Source organism: Scyliorhinus canicula, chromosome 11, assembly GCF_902713615.1.
Source record: "Scyliorhinus canicula chromosome 11, sScyCan1.1, whole genome shotgun sequence".
In the NCBI taxonomy this organism is placed as follows: domain Eukaryota; kingdom Metazoa; phylum Chordata; class Chondrichthyes; order Carcharhiniformes; family Scyliorhinidae; genus Scyliorhinus; species Scyliorhinus canicula.
Genome location: NC_052156.1, coordinates 36,706,726 through 36,728,910, shown reverse-complemented (window position 1 = coordinate 36,728,910; position 22,185 = coordinate 36,706,726). Strand labels below are relative to the sequence as shown.

Here is a 22,185-nt window from a genome sequence, read left to right as displayed (position 1 = left end):
GTAACTGCAAAATAAAGTTAAAAAAAATAAATCTACATAAAACCTTCCACATATGTTCACAAAAATAAAAATGGCCCCATTAATGATATTTCAAATGCTGTAGTAGAATTGCTAAGAAATGCTGAAGATTGAAGACAGAAAAATAGTGTTGAGTAAAGCAGCCAAGAAATGAAATGATGCGCTCTTTAAGGACGGGCTGAGAGGCAGGAAAAATAACATGGGAAGGCAAGGGGAGAGCGGACATCCCAATTTCATGCCACAATTCTGTTTACCAGTGATGGAAAAGATGGCAGCTTGGCCACCCACTGGGAGGCCAACTGAATCTCTTAAGTAGGCAATTATAGAGTGCTTCCCATCTCCAGGGGCATTTTGCCCACATTGAGGGGTCTGCCATTATCTGGTGGTCTCCAGTGAGTTCCAGGCCAGGGATGGGCCCTTCTTTATGAGCACTCCATAACCCATGAAGAGCTCTCTTCTGGCAGCACCATTGTCTCATGGTCCCCGACACCTGAACTCCAACCTCACCTGATTACCAGAGCGTTTCTGCCTAGGCCTGGTTTCCCTCCAACCCGACTTGCCTTGCGAACCATGGTAAAGTTGTGGCACAGAAATAGACCATTCAGTCCATCGTATCTGTGCCAGCTGAAAGAAATTAGCTACCCATTCTAATCACACCTTTCAGAACCCAAACGGTAGCCTTGCAGGTGTATATCCAGGTACCTTTCAAATGAATTGAGGCATTCTGCCTCAATCACCAATCCAGGCACTGAATTCCAGACATCTATCACTCTTTGGGTGAAAAGATTTTTCCAAATATCTCTCATTCTTCTATCATCACCTTAAATTTGTGTTCCTGATAACTGACCACTCCACTAGGAGAAACAAGACTTCCCTCTCTCCTTGACAGACACCTAAATTTAGTGCATCCCAATCAAGCCACCCCTCAGCCCCTGTGTTCTAATGAAAACAACCATAGCCTACCTAATCTTTCCTCATAGCTGCAATTTTCCAGCCCTGTCAACATTCTTGTAAATCTCCTCTGTACTCTCTTCAGAGCAATGATGTCCTCCCTATAATGTGGTGACCAGAACTGTATGCAAAACTCCAGCTGTGAACTAACTAGCATTTTATATAGTTCCAGCATTACATCCCATCATTTGTATTCTATATATTATGCAATACAGGAAAGCATTCCATGTGCCTTCTTTACCACCTTATCGAGCTGCCCTGCCACCAGGGACTTGTGGGCATGCTCTCGAAAGTCTCTCACTTCCTAAATCCTGCTCAATATCCTCCTGTTGGTTGAGTATTTCACTGCTTTATTTGCCCTCTCAAAATGCATTACCTCACACTTCTCTGGATTGAATTCCATTTGCCACTTTTCCACTCACTCAACCAAACCACTGATATCATTCTGGAATCGACAGCTATCCTTTTCACTATCCAATACACAGCCAATTTTTGTGTCATGTGCAATTTTTCTAATCACGCTTCCACGTTTAAGTCCAATTCATTAATGTATAACACAAACAGCAGGGAACCCAACACTGAGCCCTGTGGAATGCCACTGGAAACCGCTTTTTATTTTGTGATCATTCCTCTTTGTTTCCTGTCATTGCACCAATTTTTGATCCATCCCACCACATTCTCCTCTATTCCACGAGGTTTTGCATTTCTCAAGTCTGCAATGTGGGACCTTGTCAAATGCCACAATAAAATCCATGTAGACCACACTGACTGTACTACCTCACCAATCCTTGTTAGTTCATCAAAAAACTCAATTAAGTTCGAAAGGCATGACTTTCCCTTAAGAAAACCATGCTGACTTTCCTTAATTAATTCTTGCCTTTCTTAGTGACAGTTTGTTCTGGCTCTCAGAATTGATTCTAATAATTCATCTACCACCGAAGTCAGACTGACTGGTTTATAATTATTTGGCCTATTCCTCGCACCCTTTTTAAACAATGGTACAAGGTTCACAGACCTCTAATCCTCCGGTACCTCGCCTGTATCTAGTGAGGATTGAAAAATTATAGCATTCACTATTTCTTCCCTGGGTTCCTTTAACAGCCTGGGATACAATCCATCCAGCCCTGATGATTTATCAATCATCAAGGATGTGAGTCCCTCCAGTACTTGTTCTCCTTATGCTTATTATATCTAATATTTCACATTCCTCCTCATTAACAAGAATGTCAGCATCATCCCTCTCTTTTCTAAGCAGTGACAAAGTATTCATTAAGAATCTTGCCCACATGTTCTGCATCAAAGCATAAGTTACCTTGTACAACCCTGATAGTCCCTACCGTTTCCTTTCTTTGAGAGTGCCCAGCCATTAATGCAATCTCTCCATGCAAGCATGCTGCCATCCTTAAATGGACAGTAATCCCCACATCTGCTACTCAATTGACTGTCACCAGCAATGTTTACTCAGGTCCCGTCACTGGCTGAAACAGGGTCACTTTCCACTTTCAGCTCCACCAGCGGGACTTTTGCCGCTTTCACATAGTTCAGCCTTATAGGTGGAATCTGAACTGAATTGACCCACTCGCAGTGGGAAGGCCAGTAGTGGGTGATCAACCCTTTTGCAATTGTACTGTGCTTTACCTTGGCTCTTTACAGAGGCACAGCATGAGCTTCCCACTTCTGGCTTTCCCAGATAATCAGTGAGGTCAGATGGGATGACTGAAATTGTCACGGGAAAGATTTTTGATTAAAGGAATAGCTGCAGCTTTTCAGTTTCACTATATGAAGGCTTCCCAGCTTGTTAACTTCCTGAAGAAGCACTCTCCATTGTGCTATTGCCTGGTTGACCTCAGTGAGTTGCCGACAGTTTGGGAAACTCATCCGCTGGCTGTTAAAGCCAAAATGCTGGATTAATTTCAAAGTTAATGACTGATGTACCAGCAATTGAACGCGAGACGAGTTGCTGTACAAAAGTATGGCTTTAATCAGCTAGATGTCAGCCCTGCAGTCGATGACAGTATATGGACGACCGCCGGGAGTACTGGGTATTTATACCCCGCCCTGGAGGCGGGGTTAACTCACTATCTCGACCAATCGGGGAGCCGTCACATGACTGGTCTCAACCAATCGGTCGAGAGGCACATGATTGACCAGGGCCAATGGTAAGCCGGTGTTCTGCACCAATGGCAGGCAGCTATGCTAATCATACCACCACATTCACCCCTTGTGGAGAAAGAAGCCGGGGGGGGGGGGGGGGGGGGGTTAACGAGAGCTGGGGGGGGGGGGGGGGGGGGGAGAGAGAACTGGTGGTATGAGTAGTAGTGAGAGAAGGAAAAAAAATGTATCTTTGGCTTCCCACTGGCCCAGACATTTAACAACAGTACATACTGTCCATACAAGGTCCATGGTGGTGTTGAAAGTTAAATGGACTCGATCAGCCTTTTCGTTGCCCGTGACGTCCTGGCAGACCGCCGCAGTGGAGTTGGTGACGTTGGTTCAGCCGATGGTGGTGGTTCCGCTGATGTCCTGGACTCCGGGAGCGATGGTCCTTGAACTGTCTCCGTAACCCGGGCTGGTGGTGGAGACGCCATTGATGGGGAAGGGGTGGCCTGGGTGGGGCGCTGGGGGAAAAATAACAGGGGGGGGTCTGTGGTGAAGGGGGGGGGAGGGCCGCACGCCGGCGGGTGCCAGGTCCCGGAGGGAGACCGTATCCTGCCGACCGTCGGGGTACTCCACGTACGCATACTGCAGGTTAGCGTGGAGTAACTGGACTTGTTCCACCAACGGGTCGGACTTGTGCACCCGCACATGCTTCCGGAGCAAGATGGGTCCGGGGGCAGCCAGCCACGTCGGGAGAGGGGATCCGGAGGACGACTTCCTGGGGAAAACAAGAAGACGTTCATGAGGTGTCTGATTTGTTGTGGTACAGAGGAGTGAGCGGATAGCATGTAGGGCATCGGGGATAACCTCTTGCCATCGGGAAATCGGGCGATCTCTGAACCGGAGGGCCAGTAGTATGGTCTTCCAGATGGTACCATTCTCCCGCTCGACCTGTCCGTTACCCCGAGGGTTATAGCTGGTCGTTCTGCTAGAGGCAATGCCCCTGTTGAGCAGGAATTGACGCAGCTCGTCACTCATAAATGAGGACCCCCGATCGCTATGTATGTACGCGGGGTAACCGAACAGGGAGAAGATGGAGAGGAGGGCCTTACTGACGGTCGATGTGGTCATGTCGGGGCAGGGAATGGTGAAGGGGAAGTGGGAGTATTCATCGATTACCGTCAGGAAGTAAATGTTGCGGTTCCTAGAGGGTAGGGGCCCCTTGAAGTCAATGCTGAGACTTTCGAAGGGGCGGGATGCTTTGATCAGATGCGCGCGCTCAGGGGCGGTAGAAGTGCGGTTTGCACTCTGCACAGATGTGGCAGTCACGGGTTACTGTCCTGACTTCCTCGATGGAGAAGGGCAGGTTGCGGGCCTTTATGAAATGGTAGAAACGGGTCACCCCTGGATGGCAGAGGTCCGCGTGGAGGGAGCGGAGGCGGTCTATCTGCGCGCTGGCGCAGGTACCGCGGGACAGGGCATCAGGAGGCTCATTGAGCTTCCCAGGATGATACAAGATATCGTAGTTGTACGTGGACAACTCGATCCGCCACCGTAAGATCTTGTCATTCTTAATCTTGCCCCTCTGTGCATTATCGAACATGAAGGCCACTGACCGTTGATCTATGAGGAGGGTAAACTTCCTGCCGGCCAAATAGTGCCTCCAATGTCGCACAGCTTAGACTATGGCCTGGGCTTCCTTTTCCACTGAGGAGTGGCGGAGTTCGGAAGCCTGGAGGGTTCTGGAGAAGAAGGCTACGGGTCTGCCCGCTTGGTTCAGGGTGGCCGCCAGAGCTACTTCTGATGCGTCGCTCTCGACCTGGAAGGGGGGGGACTCATCGATGGCGTGCATCGTGGCCTTTGCGATGTCCGCTTTGATGCGGCTAAAAGCCTGGCAGGCCTCTGACGACGGCGGGAAGGTCGTGGACTGAATGAGGGGATGGGCCTTGTTGGCGTAATTGGGAACCCATTGGGCGTAGTAAGCGAAGAAACCCAGGCAGCGTTTGAGGGTATTGGGGAGAGGGAGTTCCATCAGGGGGCGCATGCGTTCAGGGTCGAGGCCTATCACTCCGTTACGCACTACGTAGCCGAGGATGGCTAGACGGTCGGTGCTAAACACGCACTTATCCTTATTGTAAGTTAGGTTAAGGAGAAAAGTTTTCGGAGGTTGGTGTCATGGTCCTGCTGGTCGTGGCCGCAGATGGTGACATTATCGAGGTACGGGAAGGTAGCCCGCAATCCGTACTTGCCGACCATTCAGTCCATCTCCCGTTGGAAGACCGAGACCCCATTTGTGACACCGAATGGAACCCTGAGGAAGTGGTAGTGGTGCCCATCAGCCACGAACGCGGTGTACTTGCGGTCACTCACGCGGATGGGGAGCTGGTGATAGGCGGACTTGAGGTCCACAGTGGAGAAGACTTTGTGTTTCGCAATCTCGTTTACCATGGCGGAAATACGGAGGAGAGGATACGCGTCCAGTTGCGTAAACCGGTTGATGGTCTGGCTGTAGTCAATGACCATCCGGTTTTTCTCCCCAGTCCGGACCACCAGCACTTGGGCTCGCCAGGGACTGTTGCTGCCCTCGATGACCCCTTCCTTCAGCAACCTTTGGACCTCAGACCTGATGAAGGTCCGGTCCTGGGCGCTGTACCGTCTGCTCCGGGTCGCGACGGGTTTGCAATCGGGGGTGAGATTAGCAAACAAGGAGGGGAGGTCCACTTTGAGGGACGCGAGGCTGCAGACAGTGAGGAGGGTATAGGGCCGCCGAATTGGAAGGTCAAGTTCTGCAGGTTGCACTGGAAGTCCAGTCCTAGGAGTGCCGGTGCACAAAGGTCAGGGAGGACAAGGAGTTTATAATTTTTTAAAACCTTCCCTTGGACCGTGAGGTCCGCGATGCAGCACCCGGTGATGCGGACGGAGTGCGAACCTGAGGCTAACCCGATTTTGTGTTTTACAGGGCGGACAGGGAGCGCACAGCGTCTTACCGTGTCAGGGTGTACGAAGCTTTCCGTGCTCCCGGGGTCGAGCTGAATGGCCGCGAGCCGTGGAGAAGATCCATCGTCGTAGTCATCGTCGGCCGAGTAGGTGCTGGCAGGACCTTGTGTGCCAGTCCAGGATGGCGGTGCCCAGGATCCGCACGTGGAGTCGGGGCCACAAGATGGCGGCGCCCAGGACCCGCACGTGGAGTCGGGGCCCCAAGATGGCGGCGCCCAGGACCCGCACGTGGAGTCGGGGTCCCAAGATGGCGGCGCCCAGGACCCACACGTGGAGTCGGTGCCCCAAGATGGCGGCGCCCTGAACCCGCACGTGGCGTCTGGGGCCCAAGATGGCGGCGCCCGCGGGACCCTCGTGGTTGCTGGGGGCGGGATTAGCGGTGCCGGCGGGCCGATCGGAGCGGCTGAGAGCGGGGGCAGAGAGGCGCGCAGGCCAGGCGCAGGGGCCCGGAGGCGGGGGGGGGGAAGATTGGCACGGTGCAGTGGAAGGGCCCGGAAAGGCCTGGAGGGGGGTATCCCCGGTCGCTGCGCGGCACAGCAGCGACCGATTTGGCCTGGCAGACCGACGAAAAATGGCCCTTCATCCCGCAGCTCTTACAAAGGGCGGAACGGGCCGGGCAGCGCGAGCGAGGGTGTTTGGCGAACCCACAGAAGTAGCAGTGGGGCCCCGCGGACTTGTCGGGGCGTCCCGCGGCGCAGGCCTGAGGGGGGTCGGGAGCTGCGGATGGCGGTGGGGAAGCGGGCCAGGAGGCCCAGGGCGCTGCAGCGCGGCTGGGGACATAGGCGCTGGCGTTTAAGTCGGCGACCTCCAAGGAGGTGGAGAGAGTCCGTGCCTCAGTTAGGCTGAGGTCGTCTTTTTCCAGCATCCGCTGGCGGATAGCGGCAGACTGCATCCCAGCCACGTAAGCATCTCTAATCAAAAGTTCCATGTGCTCCGTGGCTGAAACTTGGAGGCAGGTGCAATTCCTCCCCAGGACAGTAAGGGCCTGGCAAAAATCGTCTAAGGACTCACCGGGGAGCTGTTGTCTGGTAGCCAGCAGATGTCGGGCGAACACTCGGTTTACCGGCTTAAGAAACTGTCTTGTCAGCTTATCCATGGCCGCGTCGTAATCTTTTTCTTCCCCTATCATCGCATAGGCCGCCATGCCCACGCTGGAGTGGAGAATATGAAGCTTCTGTGCTATGGTGGGGGGGTGTGCTTGCAGACGCCAGGTAACCATCGAAACACGCCAGCCAATGTTTGAAGATTTCCAATGCGTTCTGAGTTTGCGGGCTGATGCGGAGGCATTCGGGCTTGGTCCGGAGCTCCATCTTCAGAATTCTAGCTGATTAAATTGATGTACCATCAATTGAACGCGAGACGAGTTGCTGTACAAAAGTATGGCTTTAATCAGCTAGATGTTAGCCCTGCGGTTGATTACAGTATATGGACGACCGCCGGGAGTACTGGGTATTTATGCCCTGCCCTGGAGGCGGGGTTAACTCAGCCTCTCGACCAATCGGGGAGCCGTCACATGACAGGTCTCAACCAATCGGTCGAGAGGCACATGATTGACCAGGGCCAATTGTAAGCCGGTGTTCTGCTCCAATGGCAGGCAGCTATGCTAATCATACCACCACAATGACCTATTAGCATATTGTAATGAGTTACCCCAACAGCTGCATGGGATTCTCTGCTATCCTGCACACCCGCCCATGTTAAACCTCCTGGAAGTGGGCAGGGTCATGTCAGGCTTGATATCAAATTTCAGGGCCTTGACCTCCCAACATTCTCCTGCACACATTTAAACCCATCCCCTCTTGACAGTTAAGATTCTCAGTTTCTTACTAGCGGTAGTGACATGTTAAAGATAAGATGTTGCTAAAAATGGGTGGGGGGGGTGAATGCCCTGAAAAGCGGATAAGCAGAACTATTTCAGACTAATTACATGCGTGGCATTATACATTGAATAAAACATAAATGAGGTAAACTTATTTAATGGTGTGAGCTCGCTAGGAGGTGGGTTTAAATAGACCTGGTAGTAACAGTGTCCATAATACTTGCAATGAGCAGTCATTGGGAGTAGCAATTGATAAGTTGTAGGATTCTGAACAATGCTGCAATTTCAGTCGTGTTTCAGACAGATATCATCATGCTGAAACAAAGTAACAGTCTGATAGGGTCACCTGTCTACAATATTCAATCTGAGTACTCCAAACAGGACAAGAAAAGGCCACAAGTTTGAAACCTGTTATCAGATGGGTAAAAATTGAGTCTTTTCATAATAATCATAATAATAATAATTGCTTATTGTCACAAGTAGTCTTCAATGAAGTTACTGTGAAAAGTCCCTCGTCACCACATTCCAGTGCCTGATCAGGTCCGGAGAGACACGTCCTTCACCTGCCCCAGGCTGGAAGAGACCCACACGTGGGACAACTGTAAGCATCCTGGAACTTCCTCCCTAACAGCATTGTGGGTGCACCTACACACCAAAGGGATTGCAGCAGTTTGAGAAGGCAGCCCACCACCACCTTCTCAAGGGGCCGATTGGAAATGGGCAATAAATGCTGGGCCGACATCCCAAAACCCACATCCCTTGAATGAGCAAGTCAAAGGTCGGAGCGGAGACCTCCCCAACAGAGAGGGCAGTATAACAAAATCTCACGTCTGACAGAGGACCAGAGGCTGCCCTCCCCTTTGAGGGAGAGCTGACTGGTGGCGATTTAACCTGAGAGTCATCACACCTCAGGCGAGGGGCCAGGTTGAGAAGGCAGGGCCTCCACGATAGGTGAGAGAACCGACCGGTCAGTCAATATACCCTGTGCAAGCCATCTGCAAAGGGCGGTGTGATGTTCCTTGTGGAGTCCCTCAAGATGGCAAAAAGTTGTAGTGTTGACAAAGAACATCAAGCTATGTATTTCAAACAGTGAAAAGTCCCCAGTCGCCACATTCCGGCGCCTGTTCGGGGAGGTCGTTATGGGAATTGAAACTACGCTGCTTGCCTTGTTCTGCATAACAAGCCAGCTGTTTAGCCCACTATGCTAAACCAGCCAGAATTACTAGGTGACAACTGGATGGAACCTTATTGAGCTATATCATACTAAGTGGAATAAAGCAGGAGTAAGTCTGAACATTACATTAAGTCTGCCATTTTGCCAGCCTACTTGCCAGCTAGTTTATTGATACAGGGCTGATAAAATTTCAGCCTCCTTCTGCAGTGGAAATTGTAGCCCACTGCCAGAATATGTACTTTCTTCCCTATGGCAGGCAAAGTGACAAAATTGCGCTTTTTCATCTGATTCCAAGATGCAGCAGATGACATCATGAATATCAGGGGCAGGATTCTCCGAAATGGGGGCTAAGTGTGGACGCCGGTGTATACATGGGAGCGTTTCATGCCGGCGTCAACGGGCTCCATAGCCCAGAGATTCACTTACCTGAACGGGGCCAGCAGGGCGCCGGAGTGCTACACGCAACACTGGCTGCCGATACGGGGCCAAGCAATTCCGGCCAGGGGTCCATGCAAGTGCACGGCGGCTGCAGACCTGCGCAAGTGCAGACCTGCGCAACATGGCAGACCCACACAGCGGACCGGCCCCCACAATATAGGCCCCCCCCAAGATCGCGCACGTCCGCCGATGAGTAGCCCCCGATCGTGAGCCTGGCTGTCCTGGAGGCCCCCCCTTCCCCGGTGAAGGATCCCCATGCCCCCCCACCAGGGCGGCCGCGGACTCAGCCTGCAGCCACCACTCCAAGTACCCGCCGGGTGGAACCATGTTAGAACCATGCCGGTGGGAATTCAGCCAGTTGTCAGTGGAGAATCGCCGCGGGGGCCTCTTTCAATGGCCTCCGACCGTTGCTGCATTGACCGTGCACACGCAATTGGTGGCGATTCTCCAGGGACTGGAGGACCACGGGACCGGCGTTGCGTCGGATTTCGGCGTCCACGTCCATTCTCCGCCCCTGGGCCGAGCGTGATTTTGACTCAGAGGCTCGGAGAATCCCGCGCCAGATATGAAGTTTATATTTGAATCACACAGGTAACAAATGCACAGTTTGTAAGGGCTAAGGGTGTTATCAGGTTCCCTATGGATATCCATAAACAACAGAATGGGGCTCTGGAATTTGTTGAAATAACAGGCTTTCCCAAGTGCTTTGTGTAGTTAGCTGCACCCACATTGGCCTGTGTGCTTTCATGAAAGACCCTGGGCTGGAGGGGTTCTGGTATGAGGTGCTCCGGAAGGTGACGGCCTCCACCTCATGTGCGAGGTTGGGGCTGATACAGCTGAAGGTAGTATATAGAGCACACCTTACAAGGGCGAGGATGAGCCGGCTCTTTGAGGGGGTAAAAGATGCGTGTGACCGTTACAGGGGGTGGGGCCCGCAAATCACATTCATATGTTTTGGTCCTATCCAAAGCTGGAGGATTACTGGGACAAGGTTTTTAGGGTAATTTCTAAAGTGGTGCACATGAAACTGGACACGGGCCCTCGGGAGGCCATATTTGGGATGTCGGACAAGCCGGGGTTGGGAACGGGTGCGGAGACAGATGTTGTCGCCTTCGCCTCGTTTATCGCCTGAAGGTGGATCCTGTTAGGGTGGAGATCAACCTCTCCACCCTGTGCCCTGGCGTGGTGAGGGGACCTGCAGGAATTCTTGACTCTTGAAAAGGTCAAATTTGAACTGAGGGGAAGGTTGTAGGGGTTCTACAATTGATGGCCGTTATTCATTATGTACTTTTGAGAATTGGATCACATTGTACATTTGGCGAGGTGCTGGGAAGGTTGGGGGCGGGAGACTGTATGCGTTAATGGTGACTATGGGTGATGTCCCCCGGACTTCACCATGGGCCGGGAGTGCGAACGGAGCCAACCCCCGATGCCCCCCCCGACTCCTGGCGCTGCCAGTCCTGGATGCCCACTCTGGTATGGACAAGGGTCTGAAAGTTAGCACTCATGGAGCACAGGGTGTGGATCACCTCCCTCTGTGTCTGTGCAACACCAGCCAGCACCTGGGCAATGCCGACGATGCTCTCAGCCATAGCCTGCTGTGACTGAGATATCACCTGGGCAATGCGACCGATGCTCTCAGCCATGGCTTGCTGTGACTGGGCCACGCTGAGGAACGCCGCTGCAGTCTCCATGTGGCTCTGGCACATGGTTGCCTGTGAGTGGGCAGCCCTGTCCTAGGCCACGGCCCCTGCCTGAACAGAATACCCCCAGGCCTTGCATACTCTGACCCAGTTCCTTCAATCCTGCAAACCAACCCCCAAGAAACAAATCTTTTAGTGTCCTAATTCCTTTCTCCTCCCATCTCTGAAAATTTCCATCCCACTTCCCTCGCTCAAATCTATGGTTCCCTCGAATCAGCATTTCCCTTGACCCTGCCCCCAACCCAAAATGCTGGCGAAAGTGCCTCCAAATTCTTAACGAAGCTATTACTACTGGACTCCCTGAGTATCTCCCCGGGGGCATCGGGAGCAGCGATGTTGCGAGTGCCTTTAATCCCGACCCCCCCACACAAACTCTCCTCGATTCTGACCCATTGGGAGTCAACCCCTCTGACACAGATCTATAGTTTCTTCACATTTGCCGGCCAGTAATAATACGGCGACACGTTTTTTAAAAAGTGGTTAGAAACACTCCGTTGGGAAATCGGCCCATCCGAGGCGCAGAATGCTGAGGCCCCAGAGAATCGGTCGTCAGGGCAGATAATGAGATGCATACTGTACTTCCAGGCCGTGCTGCGGGTGCCGGGATTTCGTCGAGTTGGGAGGTCCGGAGAATTCTGGATCAGCGCGAAACCGGCATCAACCCCGATTTCAGTGTCGGAGCCAATTCTCCGGCCGATCGTGTTTTGCAATTTCACCACGATGTCAAGGAGAATCCGGCCCCCTGTCAGCACTACAGCTCCCTGACAATAGCTGATTGTCCAGAACTTCACCTGAGCTACCCTTGTCTCCCAAACCCTTTCCAGTCATGGGAAGCTCTGTTATATTTCTTCTACCCAACAAATAAATGTGCAGGGTCATTTCAGTTGTAACAATTATCTTTTCTTCTTGTGATGAAATGACTCATCTTTATTTGATGTTTCTTATAACTGTTAATATCCTCAGAAAGACAGATAACATTTTAAAAGAGATTAATTTCCCAAATGATCAACAGTAATAAATTGATGGGTAAGATTTCACTCCTGGAGACTTTTACTGTAACTAACAAGATAACATCAACAAAGGTAAAACATTAATTAATGGGCAATTAATACATCGAACTAAAGAAAAAGGTAAGTTTTGCAGTAACCAACAACCAAAATAGGTGTAAAAAATGCTTTCACTTTATGCAGCACTTACATAGAATATAGAACAGTACAGCACAGAACAGGCCCTTTGGCCCTCGATGTTGTGCCGAGTTTTGTCCGAAACCAAGATCAAGCTATCCCACTCCCTGTCATTGTGGTGTGATCCATGTGCCTATCCAATAACTGCTTGAAAGTTCCTAAAGTGTCCGACTCCACTATCACAGCAGGCAGTCCATTCCACACCCTAACCACTCTCTGAGTAAAGAACCTACCTCGGATATCCCTCCTAAATCTCCCACCCTGAACCTTATAGTTATGCCCCCTTGTAACAGCTACATCCACCCAAGGAAATAGTCTCTGAACATCCACTCTATCTATCCCCCTCATCATCTTATAAACCTTTATTAAGTCACCTCTCATCCTCCTCCGCTCCTCTTGCAGATATATAGCATAGAAAGTAAAGCCGCCAAGTCACTCTCAGCTACCAGCAGACATTTGCATCTCCCTGTGATGCCAAGTTGAAACTTCCACTGTCCTTCGATAATTGGTCCACTGTATGCGAGCAAACCTGGATACAATTCTCACCAGCAAGGCACACCTCGACCAATCCTATTCTCCCTCACATAAAAACAGTCATGACAATCCAGAAGTCCCAGAAGTCCTGTATCCAACCCCTTTGAATGGTTTAACCAGCTCTGGTAAAACTATCGTCTTCATAAAAAACTTTATTTCTGCTACCCGTCACTTCGTACAGAACAGCAAAGACTTGTCCCTGGGAGAGCAATTCTTCCCCAGCTGTGTGTCCACAGCAGTTGTTCTTTGTTCTGTGAGATACTGTGAAAGGTGCTAAAATCTGCCACCAAACATCTCAGTAGGATTCTGTTCGAGTTTCTCTGCCATTTTTGGGTATCAGACTTCTCTGAGTAGAAGGGTTTAAAAGGAATTCATCATCCCTCTTTGCAGTATGTATTGTATTACCTTAGGTTGAAGGGAATAATTTAAAACATAATCATCTTGTAAGGTTCAGAATTCATGACATAAAATAACCTCATAAGTTCATAAGATATAGCAACACAATTAGGCCATTCGGCCCATCGAGTCGGCTCCACCATTCTTTCATGGCTGATATGTTCCTCATCTGCTACCCACAGACCAAGAGCTGGATTGTGGAATAAGCCAGAACATCTACTCCCTAGAATACAGGATTTAGGAGCAGGAGTATCAAAATTACCATCATCCCTTCAATCCCATGGCCTTCTATTTTCCACACAAGTCTGCCATGCGGTATTTAATCAAATGCCTTTTAAAAATTCATATAGACTACATCTACTACTTTCTATTATTTCATCAAGTAAATAAATCAACTTGCTCAGACATAACAGCCTGGATTCTCCGATGATGCGGCTATGTCTGCAGTTTCCATCTCTCTTACAACTAAAAAGTCGGTGTCACCCTCGCACGGACGCTTTGCCCGGTGGGGGCTAGCAGTCGCGCCGCGTAAAGCCCCTGGCTTTTCCTGTGGATACTGCCGCAGAATGGCCGGGTCCGTGGCCGCACATGCGCATGGCCGTGCCGTACAACATGGTGCCAGCCACGCGCAGACCCGGCCTGCCAAAAACTGCCCCCCCCATAACCCCCCTCGCCACCCCCTACCAGTCCCCCCAGCCCCCGCCGAAGCCCCTCCTGCTATTGGAACGGCTCCCTCCCCCGACTGTGGCGGCGCTGGACACAGTCCGCAGCTGTAACACGAGATCCCCGAAAGTTGTGAGGACACGTGCCCCATGCCGTCAGGGACTTGGCCCATTGGGGTCGGAGCATCAGGGGAGGGCTTCAGGCGACAACCTCAGGCCGTCCGGATGGCACACGGCATACTCCTCGAGTATGCAGTGTTTGTGGGGGCAAAGCATCGGAAAATCGGTGCCGCACCCGATTACAAAAATCGATTAAAAATAGAATCTCAGGGGCAGCACTGTGGTGCAGTGGGTTAGCTCTGCTGCCTCACGGAGCCGAGGTCCCAGGTGCGATCCCGTCTATGGGTCACTGTCCGTGTGGAGTTTGCACATTCTCCCCGCTAGGTGGATTGGCAATGCTAAATTGCCCCTTAATTGGAAAAAATTAATTGGGTACTCTAAATTTATAAAACAAGAAGAAAAAAAATGGATTCTCTGGCCAATCGGCAAACACGATTGTGCAGAGAATAGGTTCCGACGCCAAAATCGAGGTGGGTGCCGATTTGACGCCAAATCGCGTCTCTCCGTCAACACAACAGTAGCGTCAATACATACCAGAATGCACGTATAGTAAACACTGTTTGCACATTATCTAACCCTAATGGGCAGCACGGTAGCACAGTATTTAGCACAGTTGCTTCACAGCTTCTGGGTCCCAGGTTCGATTCCCAGCTTGGGCCACTGTCAGAGCGGAGTCTGCACGTTCTCCCCGTATGTGCGTGGGTTTCCTCCGGGTGCTCCGGTTTCCTCCCACAGTCTAAAGATGTGCTAGGTGGATTGGCCATGATAAATTGCCCTTCATGTCCAAAAAGGTTAAGTCGGGTTACTGGGTTAGGGGATAGGGTGGAGGTGTGGGCTTGGGTAGGGTGCTCATTCCAAGGGCCAGTGCAGACACGATGGGCCGAATGGCCTCCGTCAGCACTGTGAATTCTATCATCAGCGAGCCTGATCCGGTATTCTCCGGGACCTTTGAGATTCTCCCCCTCCGATGGGCTGAGTTCCTGATGGTCCTGTTCACTTGTGTTTTTAAAAATCGGGAAACTGGCGTGGTGGCTTATGAAGGAGAGAGGAGGTACGATAGAGAGAGGAGCGACTGTAGGCTGCCGGGCTGGACACTGGCAGAGCTAGCTGGGGTGGGCGGCCCTGCCAGGGCCAAGGAAGGGGGATGATGGGGGAACAGGCCGATTGCCCGAGGTGATCCCCCACGAGACTCGGGCAGTGCCCAGGCATGGGTTGCCATCACCACGGCCATCCTGCTACACCCACCTTGGCCCCTGGTGGCACCGGCCGTGTGGGCGCCCCCACTCCTGCACCCCACATTCTGCCACACCACCCCACACCCCACACCCCTGCCACACGCCCCCCCCCCAACCCGGCCGCCACCCACCAGTGGCCCACCCTAGGCAACACCTACAGTAGCCCCTACGGGGGCCATGGTGCATACCCCTGGCGAGGTATACCAGCCGATGATACCCCTGGCATCTGGGACAGGCATCAGGGCGAGAGCCCCCCACAGTGCCGGCCACCGATGTGGTCAAGGGTGCGGGGATGGGAGTGGGGGAAAAACATGCTGGGGCAGAGCCTGCAGTGCCAACAAAAGCCACTATGTAGCCCAGTGGACCTGGTTGGGCATGGGGTATGCACCATGCTAACTTGTCAACCTTTCGCCCCCTACAGACAATGGATACTGGAATTCAACCAGCTATGGTGGCCTTCCTGCTAGTCGCCGCAGCCCTGGGGGATGCCCTGCGACTGTACGAACAGGCTCTGCTCGAGGAGGAAGCTGACAGCCTGCCTCCCTTGTCCTGCCTTGCCGCAGTATTTGCTAACAACACTCCTTGATGGAAGTCCACAGGAAGGAGAAAGAAACCTCAAAATTGTTGGTGAAGTGAAGCTCAGTAAGTGCACAGCATTTATGTACAGTCAGAATAAGCATTCATGATATATAAATGAAAGCAAATATGGTACCCGACACAGATCAACAAGAAACCTGACCCGCCTTTAACCCGCCATCAAAGTCAGGAGAACAAAATTCCAAATTAATTTCCTGCCAGCGGGATATTGACCTTTTCCCCTCATGCCAAATGTTGTTCCCCCACCCACCATGTTTCCCTCCACCAGCAGGAGGGGTAAATTCCACACTGTTTCTTGAATCAAACACAAATGTTCCAATTACAAGAATTGAATTTCAGACAACAGCCATTACTCAAATGCACTACTTCCACAATGGGTTGGATTTAATGCACGCATATTGTGGTCAGGCACACTTAATCGCAGGACAGTCCTGTGTCAGTCTCCTCGGTGGCAAAAATATCCCTGATTCATCTGACGCAAGCCGCGAGCAGCAGGTTGTCAATTAGGCGCATTAATGAGCCAATTAACACTGAGCCTATCAAAATGTAAAGGTGGCGAAGGGATTAAATGGCAGTCACATGGTGTTCCCATGCCTCCCAAAGGCTGCACAGAAAACACGACACACACCAGTAAAGGGGTGGGTGCCTCATAACCATGCATTCAGTTACTCGACGGAGCCGGCATCTGAAATGGCGAGGGGTAAGGTGCGGAGAGTGGGCCGCTGAAAGCCAACCCCCTCGTCCTTGCCTCCAACCCCCTGATCCCCACCCTCAACCCCCTATCCTGCCCTCACACACGTGGCCTGGTTCTTTCGCTGATCCTGGGCCTCTGGTGAGTGCATTGCCGGCAGCTGCTATCGCTCTACCTGTGGGGCTGCTGGCCTCTGATTCACCAACAGCTCTCAGCATGTGGGATTTCCGGCACCTGGTCATGAATCCCAGGGAAGGCCCTTCTTTGGCCACTTACTGTGGGGCCTCCCCCACGGAACTGACAGAAATTCCATACCAGTTTTTTGACAGGTGGGTAAAGCCCTCATCAGCCTTACTGTATTCAGCCTAATAATGCAGGATTGAAAAGTAAAAAAATAATTTTGTGCATGTGAACTGAAATGCAAGTAAATAATGCTTGAATTTACAACAATGAATAAAGCAATTTGCAGCTGTATGCAAATTAGAATTAACCGATGGACATTATTGAACCAATAAACAATAATGTAGTGTCAAAACAATTTACTTGAATGTTTATTGCTTGCTAACATTTACGTGAAAACAAAGTTGTACTCTTACCTTGAATCAACGTTAGCCAAAAAGGCTGGTTGTAGTGCTCTGATGAGATGGTTAATGTATTGAGAAAAACAAGAACAATAACTAGCCAGTAGAAGGTAACAGACTTTACACCAGCTCGACATTTTCTTCTCCAGCAGCGGTTCCAACGACGCCAGCGTCGGCTGAAAAATTTAAAGATGCTGATTACACCGTAAAGACATTTAAAACTTAATACCCAAGCAGAATTTTTAAAAATCTGAAAGCAACACATTCAGAAATATTGGTGGATATCTTTGTGTGACACATTGTGTTAATAGTTAATTTTTCAGGCTTGTTTCATCCAAGGACTGAAGCAGTACTTTTAAATTGCACATGGTATGGCATTCACATTTATCTCTTCAGTTCAATTAGTTTCTAAGGCTTTGCGCTTTATCTATAAACGGTTAGAAACCCCTCCCCATAATTGTGAAAAGATGTAGTTGGAATTCTCTGTACCTGAGACTAAGAGTTGACTCCGGCGCAGGATTTGTCGACTTTCACGACAGCAAAATTGGCGCCGAACCTGGACCAATTCAGCAACTGTGGAGGGGCTAGCACCGCCGGCACATGGAACACAATTGATTCCAATGAAAAATGGTGCGGCATTGGCCGGGTTCATGATTGACACTCAGGATGCTGACCAGCTGCAACCGCACGGACACATTACAATCCCCACACACACTCATCCCAGCCAACAAGATGGCACTGGTTGTGCTGGAGCATGCCCAAACAGCTAATGGGTCAGCTGGGGCCAGAGGGCACCTAGGGGGGTGGTGACCTGGGGGGACACCGATATCACCCGTGGCGCTAAATTTAGTGGGCTGTCAGCAGTGTGCACTGCTGCATGGCTGCCTTGCCGGCTGCAACAATGTTGCCCATTTCCGTCCACCCCTACTCCACAGCCCACCTCCTGGCCACACCCGCTACTCCCCCTGGCCCTGGCAGAAGCCCCCCGGCCAGCGGCACAATTGTCAGCAAACTATGGCGATGTCGGACACTTTCTGTACCCACTCTCTCTCCCTCAGCAACCACGAAAAAGCACAAAAGTGCCGCGTTGTCGTGAACTCAGCCGATTGGAGGCGGAGCATCACGGAGGCCCCCGAGAATACTGGGTCGGGTCCGCTAATGACATGCAAATGGTGTTCACTGTACGTGCAGTCCGGACCACATTGGTGGCGCTGTCGAGGTGATGTAGATTTGCGAATTGGCGTCAAATTGGCACCTGCCACGATTTTGCCGTCGGACCCTATTCTCCGCCCAATCGTGTTTCGCGATTTTGCAGTCAGCCAACGGAGAATCACGCTGGCAAACTCTAAGCCATTTTGTGATATGCTTAAAGTGTACTTGCTAATGCAGAAAAAAATAATAAACTTAACTGTGTCTCTGGAAGCTGCCTGCCACTCAAAAATTCATAACATATTAATTATAAGCACTTAAGTCATGAGTTATTAATTATAATTAGAACCTTTATGCTCTGTGAAAATACGTTAGAAAAATATGAATACTATATTAAATCCTGTAATTTAAATTCTTATCTATGTAGGCTTGTAGAAAATATCACATTGATATTTGGAATGTAAGTTTAAATTTTTCTTCTGCAGTTCCTATTGACTTGAATGAAAAAGGTATGTCAACACCAAACCCACAACAAAATGCCGAATACGTTGAAGCAAATACACCTGCCTCCAATCCCACCTCTGACCCATTTCAAAATCCAGGCTTTTGTGTCTACTTGTTCTGGTATTTCAACTGGATGTTAAAGCTACTAAGGCAAAATTTGACAATGAACAGGGAGTTCTTTCAGTGTCTTGACCTGGTTAACAAAGAGCATCAAAAATCATATATTAACTGGTAATTTTGTTGCAGCCAATTTTTGATGCAGAATGTCTGCAATATTTGCTAACACAACAAATCACTGCACCTCACAATTTATTTTGTGAAGCGTTTTAACATATTTTGATGATAATGTTACTAAATAAATGTAGTATTAATTTTTTTATATCAGATGAAGGCCTGGATTAAATCAGGAAGCAATTCAATTTCCCTCGCCAAGCAAATTTATGCATCGTGAGGAATGCAAGGAATTCCCGCTATTGGGCCACCATTTTGAGTGGGTGGCCCGATAGCGAGATCCCGCGGCTGGCCATGCCCCTCCCACATCACTAAGCAGCTCCCCCGCATCATGGATTAGCCATCCACACCCCCTCCTGTATCGCAGATCAGCCACCCATCCCGCATCGCAATTCAGCCCCCCACCCCCAGATATTCTGGGTCCCCCCTTCCCCCAAGTACAGGGGTGATCCGACCCACCTGTCCCCCCAAAGACTCCCAAATAGAAGACCCCCAATACCCCCTGAACAGGGGATCCCCTCTCCCACCCCCCCCCCCGAGTCCCCCTAACTCTGAATAAGGTGACCCCTCCCCCCAAGACCCCCTGAATAGTGGGCTGCCGCTCGAGACCCCCTGGATAGAAGGAACCCCAGCAGAGACACCCTAGTTAAAGGAGCCCCTAGAGACCCCTAACATAAGAACATAAGAACATAAGAACTAGGAGCAGGAGTAGGCCATCTGGCCCCTCGTGCCTGCTCCACCATTCAATGAGATCATGGCTGATCTTTTGTGGACTCAGCTCCACTTTCCGGCCCGAACACCATAACCCTTAATCCCTTTATTCTTCAAAAAACTATCTATCTTTACCTTAAAAACATGTAATGAAGGAGCCTCAACTGCTTCGCTGGGCAAGGAATTCCATAGATTCACAACCCTTTGGGTGAAGAAGTTCCTCCTAAACTCAGTCCTAAATCTACTTCCCCTTATTTTGAGGCTATGTCCCCTAGTCCTGCTTTCACCCGCCAGTGGAAACAACCTGCCCGCATCTATCCTATCTATTCCCTTCACAATTTTAAATGTTTCTATAAGATCCCCCCTCATCCTTCTAAATTTCAACGAGTACAGTCCCAGTCTACTCAACCTCTCCTCATAATCCAACCCCTTCAGCTCTGGGATTAACCTAGTGAATCTTCTCTGCACATCCTCCAGTGCCAGTATGTCCTTTCTCAAGTAAGGAGACCAAAACTGAACACAATATTCCAGGTGTGGCCTCACTAACACCTTATACAATTGCAATATAACCTCCCTAGTCTTAAACTCCATCCTTCTAGCAATGAAGGACAAAATTCCATTTGCCTTCTTAATCACCTGTTGCACCTGTAAACCAACTTTGTGACTCGTGCACTAGCACACCCAGGTCTCTCTGCACAGCGGCATGCTTTAATATTTTATCGTTTAAATAATAATCCCGTTTGCTGTTATTCCTACCAAAATGGATAACCTCACATTTGTCAACATTGTATTCCATCTGCCAGACCCTAGCCCATTCACTTAACTTATCCAAATCCCTCTGCAGACTTCCAGTATCCTCTGCACTTTTTGCTTTACCACTCATCTTAGTGTCATCTGCAAACTTGGACACATTGCCCTTGGTCCCCAACTCCAAATCATCTATGTAAATTGTGAACAATTGTGGGCCCAACACGGATCCCTGAGGGACACCACTAGCTACTGATTGCCAACAAGAGAAACACCCATTAATCCCCACTCTTTGCTTTCTATTAATTAACCAATCCTCTATCCATGCTACTATTTTACCCTTAATGCCATGCATCTTTATCTTATGCAGCAACCTTTTGTGTGGCACCTTGTCACAGGCTTTCTGGAAATCCAGATATACCACATCCATTGGCTCCCCGTTATCTACTGCACTGGTAATGTCCTCAAAAAATTCCACTAAATTAGTTAGGCATGACCTGCCCTTTATGAACCCATGCTGCGTCTGCCCAATGGGACAAATTCTATCCAGATGCCTCGCTATTTCTTCCTTGATGATAGATTCCAGCATCTTCCCTACTACCGAAGTTAAGCTCACTGGCCTATAATTTCCTGCTCTCTGCCTACCTCCTTTTTTAAACAGTGGTGTCACGTTTGCTAATTTCCAATCCACCGGGACCACCCCAGAGTCTAGTGAATTTTGGTAAATCAACATTAGTGCATCTGCAATTTCCCTAGCCATCTCTTTTAGCACTCTGGGATGCATTCCATCAGGGCCAGGAGACTTGTCTACCTTTAGCCCCATTAGCTTGCCCATCACTACTTCCTTAGTGATAACAATCCTCTCAAGATCCTCACCTGTCATAGCCTCATTTCTATCAGTCACTGGCATGTTATTTGTGTCTTCCACTGTGAAGACTGACCCAAAAAACCTGTTAAGTTCCTCAGCCATTTCCTCATCTCCCATTATTAAAACTCCCTTCTCATCCTCTAAAGGACCAATATTTACCGTAGCCACTCTTTTTTGTTTTATATATTTGTAAAAACTTTTACTGTCTGTTTTTATATTCTGAGCAAGTTTACTCTCATACTCTATCTTACTCTTCTTTATAGCTTTTTTAGTAGCTTTCTGTTGCCCTCTAAAGATTTCCCAGTCTTCTAGTCTCCCACCAATCTTTGCCACTTTATATGCTTTTTCCTTCAATTTGATACTACTCTCCCTTATTTCCTTAGATATCCATGGTCGATTTTCCCTCTTTCTACCGTCCTTCCTTTTTGTTGGTATAAACGTTTGCTGAGCACTGTGTAAAATCGCTTGGATGGTTCTTCACTGTTCCTCAACTGTTCCACCATAAAGTCTTTGCTCCCAGTCTACCTTAGCTAGTTCTTCTCTCATCCCATTGTAGTCTCCTTTGTTTAAACACAAAACACTAGTATTTGATTTTACTTTCTCACCCTCCATCTGTATTTTAAATTCCACCATATTGTGATCGCTCCTTCCGAGAGGATCCCTAACTATGAGATCATGAATCAATCCTGTCTCATTACACAAGACAAGATCTAGGACCGCTTGTTCCCTCGTAGGTTCCATTACATACTGTTCTAGGAAACTATCGCGGATACACTCT

At 49.8% G+C, this 22,185-nt stretch overlaps 1 protein-coding gene across 1 annotated transcript in view; it reads right to left on the bottom strand.

Moving 5' to 3' along the window:
• LOC119973643 (voltage-dependent L-type calcium channel subunit alpha-1D-like) overlaps positions 1 to 22,185 on the bottom strand; it is an 863,992-nt gene that overhangs the window by 328,006 nt on the left and 513,801 nt on the right. The window contains exon 13 of the mRNA XM_038812023.1: positions 17,213 to 17,373. Within this exon, the coding sequence (XP_038667951.1) occupies positions 17,213 to 17,373 (161 nt within the window). The remainder of the gene's footprint in view (positions 1 to 17,212; positions 17,374 to 22,185) is intronic.